Raw genomic sequence first — 16,054 nt, forward strand, 5'->3', positions numbered from 1 at the left:
AAAAAACAAACCCACAAAAAAACCACCCCAAAACAAACCAAAAAAAACTAGAGCTAGAACTAGGTCCCTAAGAGGTTTTAAGTCAGAAAAATATACATTAAGTTGCCGGACGCCACGTTGGGGGTCGGGGGGGCCGGGACAGCACAGGCGCTCCACGGCCACCCCACTGCAGCCTGCGCCCCAAGGCCCCGCGCGGCGGCCGGCAGCAAGACAGCCAATCAGACGCGCCGGGCGGCGCGCCCCGTCCAATGGGCGCGGAGGGGGGCGGGACTTCCCGCGCCCGTTGCTATGACAAGCGCGGCTTTTCCTTAGCAACGGTGCTGGGCCGCGGCGGCCGCGCAGGTGAGGCCGCGCCCGGGGCTCGCGGTCCCGCTCAGCGCCGCTGGCCGAGCTCTTCCTCCGCGGGGACGGGGGCGGCGGACCGGTGTGGCGGGGCCCCTTCGGTTGTGCGGTCCGCTCGGGCCGCATTCCGCTGCCTCGCACCCTCGGGCTGTGGCAGGGGGCACGCCCCGGGCTGGGGGTGGGTATTGAAGTGGCTCCCGGGGGTGGCGGCAGCCAGGTTGGGGTTCTGTCCTGCGGAGGTCGTGGTTTGTGGCACCTGCGGGTCCCACGGCTATCATGTGACTGACTCGGTGCTTTAGCCAGCAGCTCTATGTACGTGGCATAAATGGTTGTTGTGTCGCCTGACACCGTGTTGGTTTCTTTTTCCTTTTAATATGGGCTCACCCTTGCTCCCCCTGGGTAGGAGAGGAAGATGCTTTGTTGTGGGTGAAAGAATCAGAGGGAGGAGCGCGGTGAAGTGCTCTGAATCTCTCAGTGCTGTCCCTCTGCGCTGCCCGAGTAGAGGCAGGCTGGTAATGAGGCCATGAGGCACGTCCAGAATTTTCCCATATGGCCCTCCCCAGCTGACAAATGCTCGGGAATCTGAGGAGCAAGCGCACAAACGAGACCAAAATGTTCCTGTTAAACATTTCCGTCCAGACAAGTACGGAGGTTGTGTGCCTAAAATACTCCTACCCTTCTCTTGTAATGTACAGTTTGAAACTATTGCAGATAATAGTGTCCTGGGAAAATCCTTTTGGAATTAATTAAGAGTAGTAGTGGCTGATATATTGTTCTCTTGTCCTCTCTTGGAAGCTGTACCTTGGCTCAGCTCTTCCCCCAAGCTCCACTGGTGCTTCTAGGAAACGCTGTGCTCCTCACTCTTGGAAAAATAAATGGTTTAATAATTTGTTTGCATTAATGGTCTATGAGCTAAGTCTCTCAGCGGGGTGTGAAGGTGCTGTTGAGGAAATGGCAAGTGTGTGAGATAGCATGATATTCTCATAACAGTTTAATTTGCCTTTTGTTTTAACCAAAAGCCATTTGTCTCTTGCCCGTGTTTGTTTTTTTGAAGCAGTGTCCTCTAGGCCAAGAAGCGACTCCTCCTGCTGAGGAGAGGAACACAGAGCCCTGTTCCTCTCAGCTGGCTGTGCCGCAGCACTTGCTGAACTCCAGGTCGCCCCTGCACCCTTTCCTGGAGTCCCTGTGGAAGGACCATGGAAGAAACTGAGGAGGAAAAAAAGGACGAGGCCGATTATAAAAGGCTTCACAGTTTTCCTCTGATTAGGGTAAGGAGGGGGATGGATTGCACATTTACCAGTGTCAGAGATAGGAAAATCTGCCTTCATTCTTACTGTCCTTCTCCTGCTGAGTAGCTGCTGGGAGAACATGTGTACTGCTGGTCCTATGGAGAGATCGTGGTTGTCACTGCTGCTTTTTCTCCCTGTTCTTGACCTCTCCTGGGGAAATCTAATAGGTCCAGTGTCCCCATGTCAGCCAGAGGAAGCCTGGGGCAAAGTGATCCATCAAACAGATTGAGAGCACGCTGCCTTTGGAGCCTTCTCCTGTGTTTTAGATGCAGCTTGCTTTTTTGTCCTAGAGAAGCTAGAGCAAAAGATCTTGCTAGCCAGCCAGATAGCAGCAGCAGCAGAAGAAAAGGCTGTGTAACTTTGATTTCTTTGTTACTCATATAGCAATAATTAAAGACTGAGGTTGAAACAGTGTTAGTGTGCTTTCCCTTTATCTTATAGCAGAAAAGCTGGCAAACGTCTTGATCTCCTCCTTTAAGCTGTGCTTACACAGTGCTGGTTTTCATGTAGGTAGAGAATTCCTCATTGGCTGGAGCAATGGTTCACTTTTAATGCAGTAAGCCCTTTTCATATTTACTGTGTCTAAACCCCTGATAGAGCCAATGCAGAAGTTAGAGCAACTTACTGTTGCCTTGTGTCCAGCTCTTATTTTTCTGCTTGGTTGTCTTGTCCGTTTGCCCTTTCCAGCACTCGGACATGCCGGAGGAGATGCGTGTGGAGACCATGGAGCTGTGCGTCACAGCGTGTGAGAAGCATGCCACCAACAATGAGGTACTGGCCGCCTCCCACAATGGGCAGCCTGCTGTTACTGCAGTTCAGGGAACCTGCAGGAGCAGGGATAAGGGTCCAGGGCAGACTGGAGTCAGGTCCTGACATCTTATTACTCTCTCTGCACTAAGCTAGAGTAGAAGGAGGCAAAGAGCTTGGCTAGATCTCAGATTCAGATCCCTTGGTCTGCAAGATCCATAGGAGCACTTTGCAGAGATTTGTAGTGGTGCTGCCTCCCAAACCTTAGCTCCTTGCTTATCCTGCCTTCCTGAGACATGCTTCCACTCTGTCCATAAAATGCCCTGTGTCCTGAGGGCTTGGTTCAGAACTGCATGGAGTCTCTTGTTTTGGGGATGAGTATGTGACAGTCCGTTAAGTATTCCCTCTTGGCTTGAGGACCAACAATAAAGGGGAAACATACCTTGCTTCATGGGCAGGGCACCGCCTGTCACTGCAAAATCTTCCTCTAGGTTTTTTTTTTTTGTTGTTGTTGTTTGTTTTGTTGTTTTTTTCTTTTTTTGATCAGGTAGGGTGTGATCTGGGAGAAGCAAGTCTTTTAAAAGTCAGCCTACTTTCAGTGTTTTGGTAATTAGCTGGAGAAAAAATGGACTCCTGTAAAAATAGCTGCAGCTTAGTGACCTGAATCAGCTCTCATGGTCACCGCAACCAGCATAACTCCAGCAGCATCTGAAGCAGAACTCTTGCTTCAGACTGTATGAGCAACAGAAGTGATACAGCTCTTTAATTTCTCCTGACTGCTGTGCTGGAGGCTCCTGAGACCATTTCTGCCCTTGGGGTTACCTCTGGAGAACTCCCAATTCCTGCAGCGCAGCTGCTATACCTGTTGTCCAGGCTTGAGTGTGGCTTGAGCAGTCTTAAAGGGAGGAAAAGATTAGGCAGATGTTTGCATAAAACCTTCCTGGTTGCTTTGTCTCACCCTATGCTGTCTTCCTTAATATTCTCCAGAGCGCTGCCAAGATGATCAAAGAGACAATGGACAAGAGATTTGGGTCCTCCTGGCATGTGGTGATTGGGGAAGGTTTTGGCTTTGAGATCACTCATGAGGTGAAGAACCTGCTGTACATGTTCTTTGGTGGCAGCCTGGCCGTGTGCGTCTGGAAGTGCTCCTGACCCCTGGCTGGGTCCCAGACTTGCTAATTACAAGAGGTTTCTTCCTGCTCTTGACAAGTTTTGTATGATCTGGAGGTGGGGCTTTATTTTTAATACTTAAATGTCAAGATTTCTTTTTTTCATACTGACGTAACAGTTCTGTGGGATACATAAAGTTGCGTGTGTGTGTGTGTGTGTGTGTATAAACTTGCTAAACTGTCCTGTCCTTGTGGGATTTCTCATCTGTCTGTGGCTCTTTCCTTCGTGTTTGAGCTGGAGCAGGAAGGAAGTGAGGAATAGGTAATCTCACAACACACTGCACAGCAGCACTAGCAGGGGAAAGGGAAAACAAAAAGGTGCTATCTAGCCCTATGGTTTCTTTAACTCCCATTTATTCCACACAGTTTTCCTCTCTCCTCTGCTCTCTCCGCTACCATGCAGCATGGCTCTGACCAGCACCTGTCTTTCCTCTCTCTGGATGCTGCTTATACATTCTTCCTCCCTTCTAAGATGTCTGTGCAGACCTGACAGCACCAAGGGTCTCCCTTCAGGCTGCCTGTGGAGGTGTGAGCCACTGGGAAGCAGTCCCAGATTGCCCTTCCCTGCTGTTTTGGGAGGGTACAGCAGCTGAGCTGCCTGGGTGTAGGAGGTTGCTATGCAAACTGCCCCCTCCTTTCTCACCCACAGCACACTGAGACAGCATGAAAACACAGGCGGCTGACGATGCCTGGGGAGTGGGTGAGAGCTCTTTTTAAGGCTCAAATGCCTCCCTGTCAGTTCCTGGGGGTGTTGCAAGTGCTGTGTACTTTCAGCATCTTGTTTGGAGGCTGACAGAGGAAGGAGGCTCCATGTGAAATATAACTTGGTCATCAGAAACCTAATGTCTCTCTGGACTTGCTTTCTTTTAGCCTGTTTAATTTTTTTAAAGCTGTCGGTGTTGGAGGATTGAATGAGCATAACTATGTTACGTGTATGGCTTATTTATAAAACCTGGGGAACTGTGTTTTTACAATAAAAGTTTAGTAAAATGTCTCTGTGTGTGTTTATGTAGGCTAAGTAGCTCAAGAAACATGGAAATCAAGTAAGCTGTGGTGTGGCAAACAACAGAGTTCCATCCTGCAGGTTTCCTCTCGTCCTCCCTGTTCAGCTCCTTTTACCAGTGCAAGCCATGGTGAGGAGGGTTGCCAGGCCCGTGGTGCTGCTGGCCACATCCCTCTGTGCAGGCAGCTGTCTAGGCAGTAGCAGCAAGGGAATGTAACTGTGTCTGTTGCCTCACCAGTATGCCTCAACTCTGACCCTTGGAGCCTCCTTAATTTTCAGATTTTCTCTCAGAATGTTGCCAGCTGGCATCTCTAGTCCAGTCCATAATTCAAGTCTGTAGGATCTTCCTGCATTAATGCTTGTGGTGGATCAACCTGGTCTTACAAGTCCTTTTGTTCCTTTTTCTGAACCTCAGATGTTATGTTAGAGATGTCCTTTCTCAATTTCATTGTGTTAGGAGCCAGGAATTGCAGTAATATGAAGACAACTAAGAATTATTTCAAATTTGGACCATCTGTGCTTAGCTGGGCCAGGGTAGGTAGGTACCATGATTCCTGCCCCACGATCAGGACTGTTGTGCTGTGTAGAAGAGCCCAAATCCTCTGAGCTGTCTCATCGTGTGGTTGTTCTGTGTCCCTCCAGCTGGCTGACTTTATGTGAAAATAGTGCTATTGGCAACACTTTCTACAGCTGGCAGGTGGAAAACATTGCTTCTTCTTCTGCAACTTTCTCTCTTCTAAATTCAGAGCAAGAGGTAAAGTCTTTAGAATTTCCCATGCTGGAGTGGGATGATCCCTTCAGCCATACCACCATCACTTTAATTGTGCCTCTTTCACACTAATGAATAATTAACTGTCCTGTGCATATGCACAGGCGTGCTGGTCATGGGAATCTATGGGGTCGTGGTGACCTGCAGATGACCACAGGCAGCTGCTGACCTCAGCACACAATCTCTTGGACTTGCTGCCTGTTTATCTTCTTGGCCACCAGCTGACCAAAGCTAATGTCTCTATGACCTGCACTGGCAACAAGAGAAGGGTGAGTGCTCCCCAGCCTTCTCAAAGCCTGTGTGCAAACACTGAGGTGAGCTAGCTGTGAACGTGCAGGAAGTCAGCTGCCACACTGCCATTCTCACCAGGTGAGTGCAAGGTAGCTCACAGGAGAGTGGCAGGCTATTTTTATTCACAAGGGTAACAGCTTTCCTACAGGAAGTTACCATGAGGAGGCAAACCCTTGTTAGCTGGTTTGCATTCCTGTCATTGGTATTGTTCCTGAAGGCACAAGCATCAGCCTCCAAAAGCGTGTCTGTGTGTGTCAGAGCTTGGGGCAAGTGTTCAATCACATCAGTTGTCCTGCCTGTTGCAAGTTGAGCTATGCTTTGCTGGCTGTGTGTTCGAAAAAAGACTTTCACCCTCCTTTTGCTGTGGAGCTGGAACATCTTTGGTCATATCTGTATTTTTCAGAGGAGTAAGGTTTTTGGATAAGAGATGGTCCTTATCCTGTGTTTTGGGTCGCAAGATACCCCTCTGTGGCTGATGAGCCTGCTGGATCCAGTTCAGAGGAGGCCACAAACATGATCAGAGGGCTGACGCACCTCTCCTAAGAAGACAGGCTGAGAGGGTTGGAGTTGTTCAGCCTGGAGAAGACTGTGGAGAGACCTTATAGCACCTTCCAGTCCCTAAAGGGTGTCAACAAGAAAACCTGAGAGGGATTTCTTGTCAGGGCCTCTTGTGACAGGACAAAGGTTAGAGGTTTTAAACTAAAAGAGGTTTGTTCTACATTGAATATAGGGAAGAAGTCTTTTAGAATGAGTGGTGAAACACTGGAACAGGTTGCCTAGAGAGGTGGTGGGTGCCCCACCCCTGGAAGAATTCAGGGATAGGTTGGATGAGTCTCTGAGCAATATAATCTAGTTCAAGGTGTCCCTGGTCATTGCAAGGACATTGGACTGGGTGACCCCCCAAAGGTCCCTTCCAGCCCAAACTAGGATTCTATGAGACTTTGGAGCTTCTAAGACCTCTATGCTTTTTACTATAAAATTGCTCTCAGTTGCTGCACGATTTTTCCTTATGTATTTTCAGGGGAAAGCTGGGAGTTTGCAACAGTTTTCTTGCTATTGCGTTTTCCTCTCATTTCTTGCCCCCCTGCATATTGCTGCCATTACCCATCAAAGCATCAGGCTGAGTCAGATGTAGAAAATGAGATGAAAAACGCAGGGTGATGGATGGGTGGCAGCCAAAATGACTCTTTCTATCCACCTGTCCCCTAGAGCTGCGATAGCAGCTCAGAGGCTGTGCCTCATGACTTCATCCCTCCCTGCTGAGGGGAGACGGGAACATCATTATCAGCTACCGATGAGTCCTGATTTGGAGCCAGCAGTGAAAATGTCCTCGGATGTAGGGCTCCTCCTCCGCCCCAAGGGTGACTCGAACCTGCTGGGAAGATGGAGGAAGAGCTGGAGGGGAGAGATGAGAAGAAAGAGGTGCAAATTCAACCACGTCTCTATGATGATGTCATGGCAACAAGGTACATCGAAGTGCTTGTCAGGTGATCAGGACAGGCTTTGAAAGTCTCCAGCTCTTCTCTGTTGCTGCAGGCTCATGTCTCACTCGCTGAAAAATCTTTTGGTTAATATTTAATGCTAATATTGAAGTACTAAGGGTAGAAAATGCCTCACCTAAGCCCTCTACCTTTCCTTTCCAATGGGATGCTAAATCAGGGTGAGGAGGTAGGATTGCAAATTTCATTAACTGGGTATGGGACTAACAGCCAGTAAGGTGGCTTCAGCCCACAGGGTCCCTGTGCCTGACTCCAAGATATGAGAAAGAGGTTTCTATCCCCTCCAGCCCCATCTGGGACACTGGAAGGAGGAGGTCTCCTCTCTTCTGGGCTGGCTGTGGAATAATGAAACCCGGGAGCCGAGCCCAGCTCCTTTGATGTGATCAGTTAGTACACGTCCAGTTAAACACGGAATCGGTGTTTTGGTTGGTTGGTTGTTTTTCTGAGCCATGACCTAATGATCGCATGTTCCAGCTCCAGCCCCTCCTAGGGGCCTTCTGCCTGAACCATGTGTCCGGACTGAATTCAGCAAACTTCCCGGAGCAAGACGCTGTGTTCCCCCGCCCAGGGAAGCCATCTGCTGCCCTCCAGCAGCTCCTTCTGCGGGGCTTCGAGCTCGCCAGCCGGGCTGGAAAGCTCTCCTCCTCCTCCTCCTCGCTTGCCCCGGCTCTCCTCGGCCATCTTGCTAGCAGAAGGCTGGGGAACGCGGGGCTGGCTGAATCTGGGGCGGTGATGGTGTCAGCCGGAGGCGGTTTCCAGGCAACTGTCGCGCCGTGGGACACGCGAGCCAAGAACACCGGGGACACGGCGTTCCCAGCGCGCCGCCTGCCAGGGGACCGAGACACACACCCGGGGACACGGCACAGGACCGTGCGGAGAGGGCAGCGCAGGCATGGCTGCAGAGGAGGGGGGCTCCAGAATATCCCCTCCTGCCCACTGCCCATCACACCTTCCCTGGATGGGAGCATTTCCAAGCTGGCTGCTGGTGCATCACGCGACAAGGAAGGACTACATGATGTATGGGATTTCACATGCCTTCTGCATCATTTGGATGATCAAAAAGAAAAGGAACGTTGTGCCAGACTGTATCCCAGCCCACAGAACTACTGCAGGTGGTCCCGTGCTTCTCTGTCCCTTATCAAATACAAAGCTTCACCCCTACAAGTCATGAACCGTTTTTGTGCACACATCCCAGCTCTGTGTCTCTGGGTGTCACTGAAAAAGTGAATTTCTTGTAAGAAAAAAAAAGATCTTCCACAAGCTGACAATCTTCCCCAGTACTTGGTGGGTCCCACTGCCCCTCTGTGCTGATGCCCAAGGCAGTATCCCCACTCCTGCCTGGCTCCCCTACCTGATTTAGAGGTCCTGGGAACATCCCTGACCCTGAAACTCACCTGTCTGGTAGCCCTTCTTTACACTGCACACCCAGCATTTCTCCTCACAGCAATGTCAATACTCACATTCCCTTTGTTTTATCCAGTTTGAGTGGTTTTTGAGACGGGGTTTGAGTACAACTGATTTTCAATAGATGAGGGTGATAAAATTGATATAGCTGAACAATGGGAAAAAAATTCTTGTGGATTCTGAGAGAGCAGCTATGATGAACATGGGGAATGGGGCTACATCATGCTTGGTAGGGTGTGTGCTGCAGAGGGGCAGAACTGTTTGACTGTATTCAGCCCTGTATTCAAGGAAATATTCTGCAGCCCTGTGCAGGTGTGAGTACTGAGAGACAGGACAGTGGGGAGTCATCTGCAGCCATTGCTGTCCCTGAGCCAGTGTTGCAGCTATTGATTTGGAACCTGCCCTGTTCACTCTAACCTTGGCAGTGCCAGCTTGACCCTTATCAGCGCTGATAAACCCTGCCACAACCTCCTGTCCCATCCTGGTGGTGTCACACCGTGAGATGCTGCGGTGACAGATCTTTCCTGCCACTCTGCACTTGCACTGGTTGCTCTTTTGCTGAGATGCTCTAAATCCAGGAAACATCTCTCCTACTTTTGCACAGAGGCTGCAGCCACACCAACGTTTTTAACCCTGTGTGGCTGCCCATCCCTTGCTGAGTGTTTTGCGTGAGGAAGGATGCGGTGCCGGCTGCAAACGCTTTTCCAGAGGAAATTCAAAATCAGCCTTCTCCTTCTTCTGCTCCTGGCCCTTCTCATGCACCTGGTGATGGATTTTGCTCTCCGCACAGCCCACAGGCCCTGTGGCTGTGATACAAAAGCATCAAAAGCTGGGGGTGTCCCTTCAGGCAGCCCCATGCCAGCTGGCCTCAAAAAGCTGAGCCTGCGAATCCTTCAGGATTTCAGTGGAAGCAACGGCTCCTTGGAGAAAAGTTCCCAGCCACAGAAAATGGGGCTGCACTTGGGGGCTGAAGAGCCAGGGGTCCAACAGCAACAGGAAGAAGGGAATGAAGGGTGGACCAAGGGATCCAAGCTGGCAGCACTCTTCGAGCATCCTCTTTACAACATCCCAGTCCCAGAGGTGACAGAGAAAGACAAGCTGTTTATCATCAACCCCATGGAGAAGTTCAGCCTGCACAGCAGCAGGAGTGATGAATGGTGAGGAGCAAGCTCAGCTCTAGCTTGAATTTGGGGGATATGTGGGTTTGAGGGGACAAGCAGCAGGGACCAAACAAGTAGTTTCCTTCTGTAGGTCAGCATCCTACCCCAGAGGGGCTCCCATTGCTACACATTGCTACACATTTCTCACATCTCAGATCCTCTCCTAGCCCTGAATTTTTGGGCTGCTACCCATAAGCTTGTAGCACACAGCAAAGCTAAAGGAGATTCTTGAATTATTCATTGTATTATGGATATCTATTAAGCGATCTCAGCTCCTTCCCCAATGCAGACTAGCCCTCAGTCTCTCTCTGTATATGAGGAAGTCCCCACTCCAGATTTCTAACCAGTTTTATCCCCCTCTCACGGTATGTTGAAGATGCAAAGCCTGCAATGTAGGTTACCTCTAACCATGAGACCATTCCTGTCCTGCATTTTGCAGGATATTGCCTGACCTCTTTAGGCTCGGCTGTGTGGTGAGCTGACTGCTGATGGCTGTCTATTTTTATCTTTGGACTACTAACCTCTAATTAGAAGGGAAAATATTAAAACCTTTAGCACTGTAACACACAGCAGCTTCCTTATGGAAAACACACCTTCCAAAAGTGGTGCCTGCCAGAACTGGGAGAGAATAAAACTTGGCTTAAGTGCTGGTTTCCACAAATGAGCATTTGCCTGTCTCCTAGGAACACCTATGGGTAGCCTTGGGTCTGGTTTGATGAAATCAATGCACAGGCTGTTTTCCTAGAGAGAGACATGGATTTGGGTTATAGATGCCCTGGGCTAACTGTCCCATTGCACTGCTAGTGTGTTCTAGCACAGAGGTGGGGCAGATACCCCTAGGGGCTCCCTTGAATGCTAGGAAAGTGCAAATTTGCAGGATGCACAGAGACAGGGATAATGCTAACCCCAAACTTATCCCCCTGGGGAAACCCACCCAAGGAGAATGGGTTGTTAAGGATGGGAGTTCAGGTCAGTGCTGAGTATGGCTGGGAAGCCCATGCTTCTCCTCCCTTGTTCTGTGTACACATGTGTGTCCCCAGTAAGCACATGGGGGGTGTAGCAGACTGTATTCCTGGGAGCCAATCCCTTAGGGAAAAACAATCAGATTATCTCTTCCAGCAAAGAAATAAATGCATGGATGAGAGAAGCAAGATCAACCCAGGGATTTACCATGGGGGACGGAGGGAAGACACTGTGTCCAATCCAGCCATGCTGGTGGGTCTTCCTGGCCACCAACTTTGGGTGGAACCTGCCAGGTGCCAAGAGCCCCATGGAGGGCATATGGGTCAGGGGGTTCCACCACCACCAAACCTGGAACACATCCAGGGCTTGCTCTGGGCTTTCTCCCCACTTCACCCTTCATGCACTGGCTCCCAGGAAGGGCCCAGAGACACGGGATCCATCCTATCCCGACTAAAAGCTGTCATTGTTGTTGGGGTGGTGGTGGCTGTCGGGCTGCAGGGTCAGCAGCAGTAAAGCCGAGACGCTCCTCCCGACAGGGAAGACAGCCTATGACACCTACCCCACCTGGCTCAAATTCCACATCGGCATCAACCGCTATGAGCTGTACCCCCGCCGGGACCCCTTGTTGCCCACGCTTCTCCGGGATCTGGCCACGCAAAGGATCGTCAGTTCAGGTACCACCTCCTTGCCTGTACCTCTGTTCACACCCCTGCCCTATTGCCTGCTGCCTGCCTCCCTCATCCCCTCCCTCCTTTCAGTCCAGAAGTCTGGTGGGACCCAGCTCAAGCTCATCATGACGTTCCCAAACTATGGGCAGGCCCTCTTCAAGCCCATGAAGTGAGTAGAGCCTGGGACAACCCTATACCTCACCCACACAGTCCTGTTAGGTAGCGAGAAGTGGCCAGAGGGGACCATGGAGGGAGAAGTGGAGAAATGCTTCATGTGCTGTCTCGCTTCAAGCACCTCCATCCCCAAACCGAGGCGAGCAGGATGGTCCCGTTTCCCTTGCCTTCCCCGGTGGTGCTTGCTGCCAACTGGATGCAGCTTGTGATGGGGTAGTGACCTCCAGTGGTGGAAAGAAGAAAGTGGTCCATGAGCCTCCGGTCCGTGAGGGCTTCCCCACCCTTGAGTTGGAGGCAGGGGTTGTGTGGGAGCCTTGATAGGGGGCTTGGAACCACCCACCCATCAGGAAGTGACTGGAGGAGACTGGGTCTGGCTGTGTCTCCAGTGTCACCAGGGAGCACAAGGTGAGTGGGGGTTTAGAAGTAATCCCATGCCTGGAGTGGCCCCATCCATGATGATTGCCCCCACCATCCCCTCTCCTTCCAGGCAGACCCGGGACCAGGAGACCCCCATTGATTTCTTCTACTTCTCAGACTTTGAGCGGCACAATGCAGAGATTGCAGCCTTCCACCTGGACAGGTGAGCATAAGCTTTGCATCCAACCCTGCTCTCCCATACTGGCAAAGCACCAGAGAAACTGCTTCTTCATCCCACCTCTCGCTCCCTGCTGTGAAGGATACCTGTGTCTCCTGTCAGTTTTAATACTTTTAAAAGTTTGCTGTTATTAAACCAGCTGAGGTCAGTAAGAAATGGTTCCAAGTTTCGTGTTTCAGGATCCTGGATTTCCGGCGAATCCCCCCAGTTTCTGGCCGTTTGGTCAACATAACAAAGGAAATTCGGGATATCACCACAGACAAGAAACTGGCCAAGACTTTCTTCATCTCCCCAGGTGAGCTTTCATGCTCTCTGTCCTCTCCTGTGGCCACCTGGCTAGAGCTCCCCTGGAGCTGGCTGCTGCTCCCCCGCACTCAGACAAACTATCCCACTGGAGACTGTTCCAGCACCCATGGGTACTCTGCCACAGGCCTTTGCTCCTCACAGCCTCCCTTGCCATTGCTTTGCTGGTAGCACATGGCCAGAGCACATGGAGGATCCTCCCCTGGCTGCTTGCTGGATCACTCTACCTGGGGCTCATTGCCTTCCTTCTCTTTGTCAACCTTTGCTTTGTCCCCATGGCCAGCGGGAAATGTCTGCTTCTACGGGGAGTGCTCCTACTACTGCTCCACCGAGCACGCCCTCTGCGGCAAACCAGACCAGCTGGAGGGCTCCATGGCTGCCCTGCTCCCTGACAAGACCCTGGCCAAGCGGCGCTCCTGGCGCAGCCCCTGGCGCCGCTCCTACCACAAGAGCAAGAAGGCTGAGTGAGATGGGGCATGGGGGGTGTGGGGACATGGGCCAGAAGAGCCATGGGATGGGAGGGGGCTTCTCCACAGCCACTCTCATGGCCCCATTGCCCTCCTTGGCCTCTGCCACCAGGTGGGAGCTGAATCCCAACTACTGTGCTCAGGTGCGAGAGACACCGCCCTATGACAGGGGCCATCGCCTCCTTGACCTCATCGACATGACGATCCTGGATTTCCTCATGGGTGAGCCCCTCCGTGCCTGTGCTGGGGGCTATGGAGGTCCCTTAGGACCAAGAGGCCCAAATGGCTCCATGTCCCATGGTACCATGCCCTGTGAGGTTTGTTGGCCAAACTGTTGTTCAGGCTGCAGTGAGCTGCAGTCTTACCCACAATGAGGGCACAGGGCTGTGCCACCAGGGCATTTCCCAGGCAGAAGTCGAAGGTCCAGAGATTCTGAGGAGATCCCAGCTGAATACCATGGATATGGGAAACACCTTCCAGCATGCTCTCACATGCAGCCCCTGGAGAGCCAGAGGTGGAGATGATGCTGCCCAGGGCTCTTGTTTCCTCTCCTGGCCCTGGGCCACTTCTTCCTCCCTGCACTGTCCCCTCACCAGCATCTGACAGGGAGAGTTTCCCATCTCCTCATTCCTGACCACCCAGTCATGCCTTTGCCATTACTTCTGCTCCATTTGCCACTGTTGTCCCTCTGTGGGGCTGCTGGGATGGGAAGGGGCCTGGAGGCCATGGGGTCTCTGCTCAGTTCCCCTGCACAGCCATGGCCACCAGATGGACACCTTCGAGGTGCCTCCAACCCTTTTCCTCAGGCTCTGGGTTTCAGTTTCACACCAGCAGAGTGCTCCATGTCCCTGCTCCTATCTCCCAGCCCACAACCTGATGGCAAATTTGTTGGCCCGCCACAGGCAACATGGACCGGCACCACTACGAGACCTTTGAGAAATTTGGGAATGACACTTTCCTGCTGCACCTGGACAATGGTCGCGGGTAAAGTTGGGGAGTAGGGGGGAGCAATCACAGCAAAGGGGTGGAGGAGACCTCCAGTCTTGCCAAAATGCCACTCTGACACACCCTTATGGGCTTCTCCCCACCCCCAGCTTCGGCACACACTCACGTGATGAACCATCCATCCTGGCCCCTCTCCAGCAATGCTGCAGGTAAGGGGCTGCCACCCACCCCGGATCTGCTGCTGGGGAGAGGCTCCTCCTATTGAGACCTCTCCCTCCTCATCTCTGGCAGCATCAAGAAGTCGACTTACCTGCGGCTGCAGCTGCTGGCCACCCAGCCCTACCGCCTGAGTGACGTGCTGCGGGAGGCGCTGGCCGCAGATCCACTGGCCCCTGTCCTGGCTGAGCCCCACCTGCGGGCACTGGACCGGCGCCTGGGGAAGGTGCTGGTGGCAGTGGGACACTGCCTGGCCAGGGCAGCCCGCCAGGAAGAGGTGCTGGTGGACGATGTGGGGTCATGGGTGTGATGGGGGGCTGGGTACCCTGCTGGATTGGGCTGTTTTGGTGTGCTGCCCAGGATGATGTGGGGATCCATGTGCAGCTCTGATTCTGTGTAGCGTCAGCTTTTGGTGGTGCCAGAGCTGGTGGTGTGATGAACCAGGAAAGCAGGTTGTAAGGATAGCTGGGACAGGGAGGGAATTTAAATAAAAAGGTTGGCCTAGTGGAGAAGACATGAGCTGTGATCTTCCCCACCAAGGCTGCTTTCCCAGCCCTGGCCTCTCTTTGCGTGCCTGGACGTGTCACTTCAGCCCTCCAAAGCCTTTTAGGAAAGGGTAGGGATTTTTCCTGCCTTTCCCCAGCAGGAGCTGCCAAACTGGAACAGCTGGCAATCTCCTTCTGCCCCACCCCCAGCATGGTGATGCCCTGGTGACCCCCAAAAAGAGAGCTGAGACCACCCCCACTGCTGGTGTGGGGAAAATGAGGCACAAGCTCCCAGCTACACACCACTTATCTTTGCTCCAGTCTTCCCACACCCACTCAAAAACTCCCATGGCTCTGGCATCATCTCCTCCTACACAGGACCAGGGATGCAGCAAGGACAAACTCCACTCTCCTCAAAACATCTTCCTAAATCCCTCAGGAACTGCCACTGACTCCCTTCACATCCAAAAAATGTGTTCTGAGGAGGTGATGGACTGACCTGGGTCTGTGCACCCTACTTAGTGCCTGGTGGCTCAGCACCCAGCTTATCCCCTGAGCCTCCCAGGGGGGTTAATCCACGCAGGGTTACGTCACCTGGAGCAGGTGCCATTGTGACAGCCACTGCCACTGTACCCAGGTCGGGACACAGGATTGCCATCTGCATGGCCAGAGATAAAGGTGCCACTGGGGAGGGGAGATGTCCTCTGTCCCAGCCAGACACTCGCAAAGGGATGGGAATCCACAGGAAAGGGTGAAAAAGGGCAGCTGGCACAGTGGGAGATGGAGCTGGAAAAGCTAGGCAGAGATTTTGGCTGGAACAAAAAATGGGCTCAAAAGGAAGGCAAAAAAAAAAAAAAAGGGAGACAAAGAGGATCTGTCTGCGTTACACAACGGGGCTGGGGACGCTGAATCGGGGTTTGTTGCGGTGTGCCCCCCCGATGCTGACAGCACGTCCTCCTGCCACTGCCCTGGCTTGTGCCCCAAAGCCCAGCACACGGAGGAAAAGGTTTCAGGGCTGTTTTGCAATAGGTTCCTTCCCTTCTGCCAGCTTCGTATTTTTTTAACTCTTTATATAAACACCTTTTTGTCCCATTCCCAAAGCCAGGGGGACCATTCCTGCATCGTGCCCCGCAGACACAGCCTAAACAACCGCGTCCAGACACAGGTGGCCAGCTGCCTTGACTCTCAGAGCTCCCCCAGGCAAATCTTTCTCCGAGGCGCCGTCAGGTTTAAAACGCGGGGTGTGGGAGTGTGGCTGTTTTTTCAGCCTGGTGAGTTTGCACAAGGTCCCAGCTGTGCCGCAGCGGTTCAAGGTCCCATGGGAGCAGCCCGGCTCGGCTCACACGCCCCTGACGAGCCTGCCCAGCCGCCCGTGGGAAAGAGCGATGGCAGCGGGGTGTCTGGGGCCAGCGGCCCGCGGAGCAGCAGAACACGCCAGCCCAGTCGGGGCGGCGTGGGCACACGGGTGTCGAGCGGGGCTGCCCACGCCCCAGGGACAGGCTCAGCCGTGTCGCCGAACGGGTGGCGCTTGGGGTGCGGGGATTTCCCACCCCACCAGGACCAGC

The 16,054-nt window shown here is 52.6% G+C and overlaps 2 protein-coding genes across 6 annotated transcripts; both read left to right on the top strand.

Annotated features, from left to right (window-relative positions):
- Window positions 1-260: 260 nt before the first annotated feature.
- DNAL4 (dynein axonemal light chain 4) lies at window positions 261-4,541 on the top strand. 3 transcript variants are annotated; one of them, XM_015629298.3, is made up of 4 exons: window positions 261-342; window positions 1,400-1,610; window positions 2,319-2,402; window positions 3,366-4,541. In XM_015629298.3, the coding sequence occupies exons 2-4, from the start codon at window positions 1,539-1,541 to the stop codon at window positions 3,528-3,530; spliced, it is 321 nt and encodes a 106-aa protein (XP_015484784.1). In that variant the 5' UTR covers window positions 261-342; window positions 1,400-1,538; the 3' UTR covers window positions 3,531-4,541. The 3 variants fall into 3 exon arrangements, with proteins under 3 accessions (XP_015484784.1, XP_015484785.1, XP_015484786.1); XM_015629299.2 differs by having other exon boundaries at window positions 276-342; window positions 1,397-1,610; XM_015629300.1 differs by having other exon boundaries at window positions 311-520.
- A 2,278-nt stretch (window positions 4,542-6,819) lies between these two features.
- On the top strand, window positions 6,820-14,558 carry LOC107205114 (extracellular serine/threonine protein kinase FAM20C-like). 3 transcript variants are annotated; one of them, XM_033514606.1, is made up of 11 exons: window positions 6,820-7,076; window positions 7,584-9,670; window positions 11,135-11,310; window positions 11,395-11,473; window positions 11,966-12,058; window positions 12,253-12,368; window positions 12,660-12,840; window positions 12,956-13,065; window positions 13,746-13,827; window positions 13,938-13,997; window positions 14,080-14,558. In XM_033514606.1, exons 2-11 carry the CDS (start codon window positions 9,192-9,194, stop codon window positions 14,312-14,314), a joined length of 1,611 nt encoding a protein of 536 aa, XP_033370497.1. In that variant the 5' UTR covers window positions 6,820-7,076; window positions 7,584-9,191; the 3' UTR covers window positions 14,315-14,558. The 3 variants fall into 3 exon arrangements, 2 of the variants coding, with proteins under 2 accessions (XP_033370497.1, XP_033370498.1); XR_004497560.1 differs by having other exon boundaries at window positions 13,709-13,997; window positions 14,080-14,144; XM_033514607.1 differs by lacking the exon at window positions 14,080-14,558 and having other exon boundaries at window positions 13,709-13,827.
- Window positions 14,559-16,054: the final 1,496 nt, after the last annotated feature.

The sequence above is a fragment of the Parus major genome, chromosome 1A (assembly GCF_001522545.3).
Source record: "Parus major isolate Abel chromosome 1A, Parus_major1.1, whole genome shotgun sequence".
NCBI lineage: Eukaryota > Metazoa > Chordata > Aves > Passeriformes > Paridae > Parus > Parus major.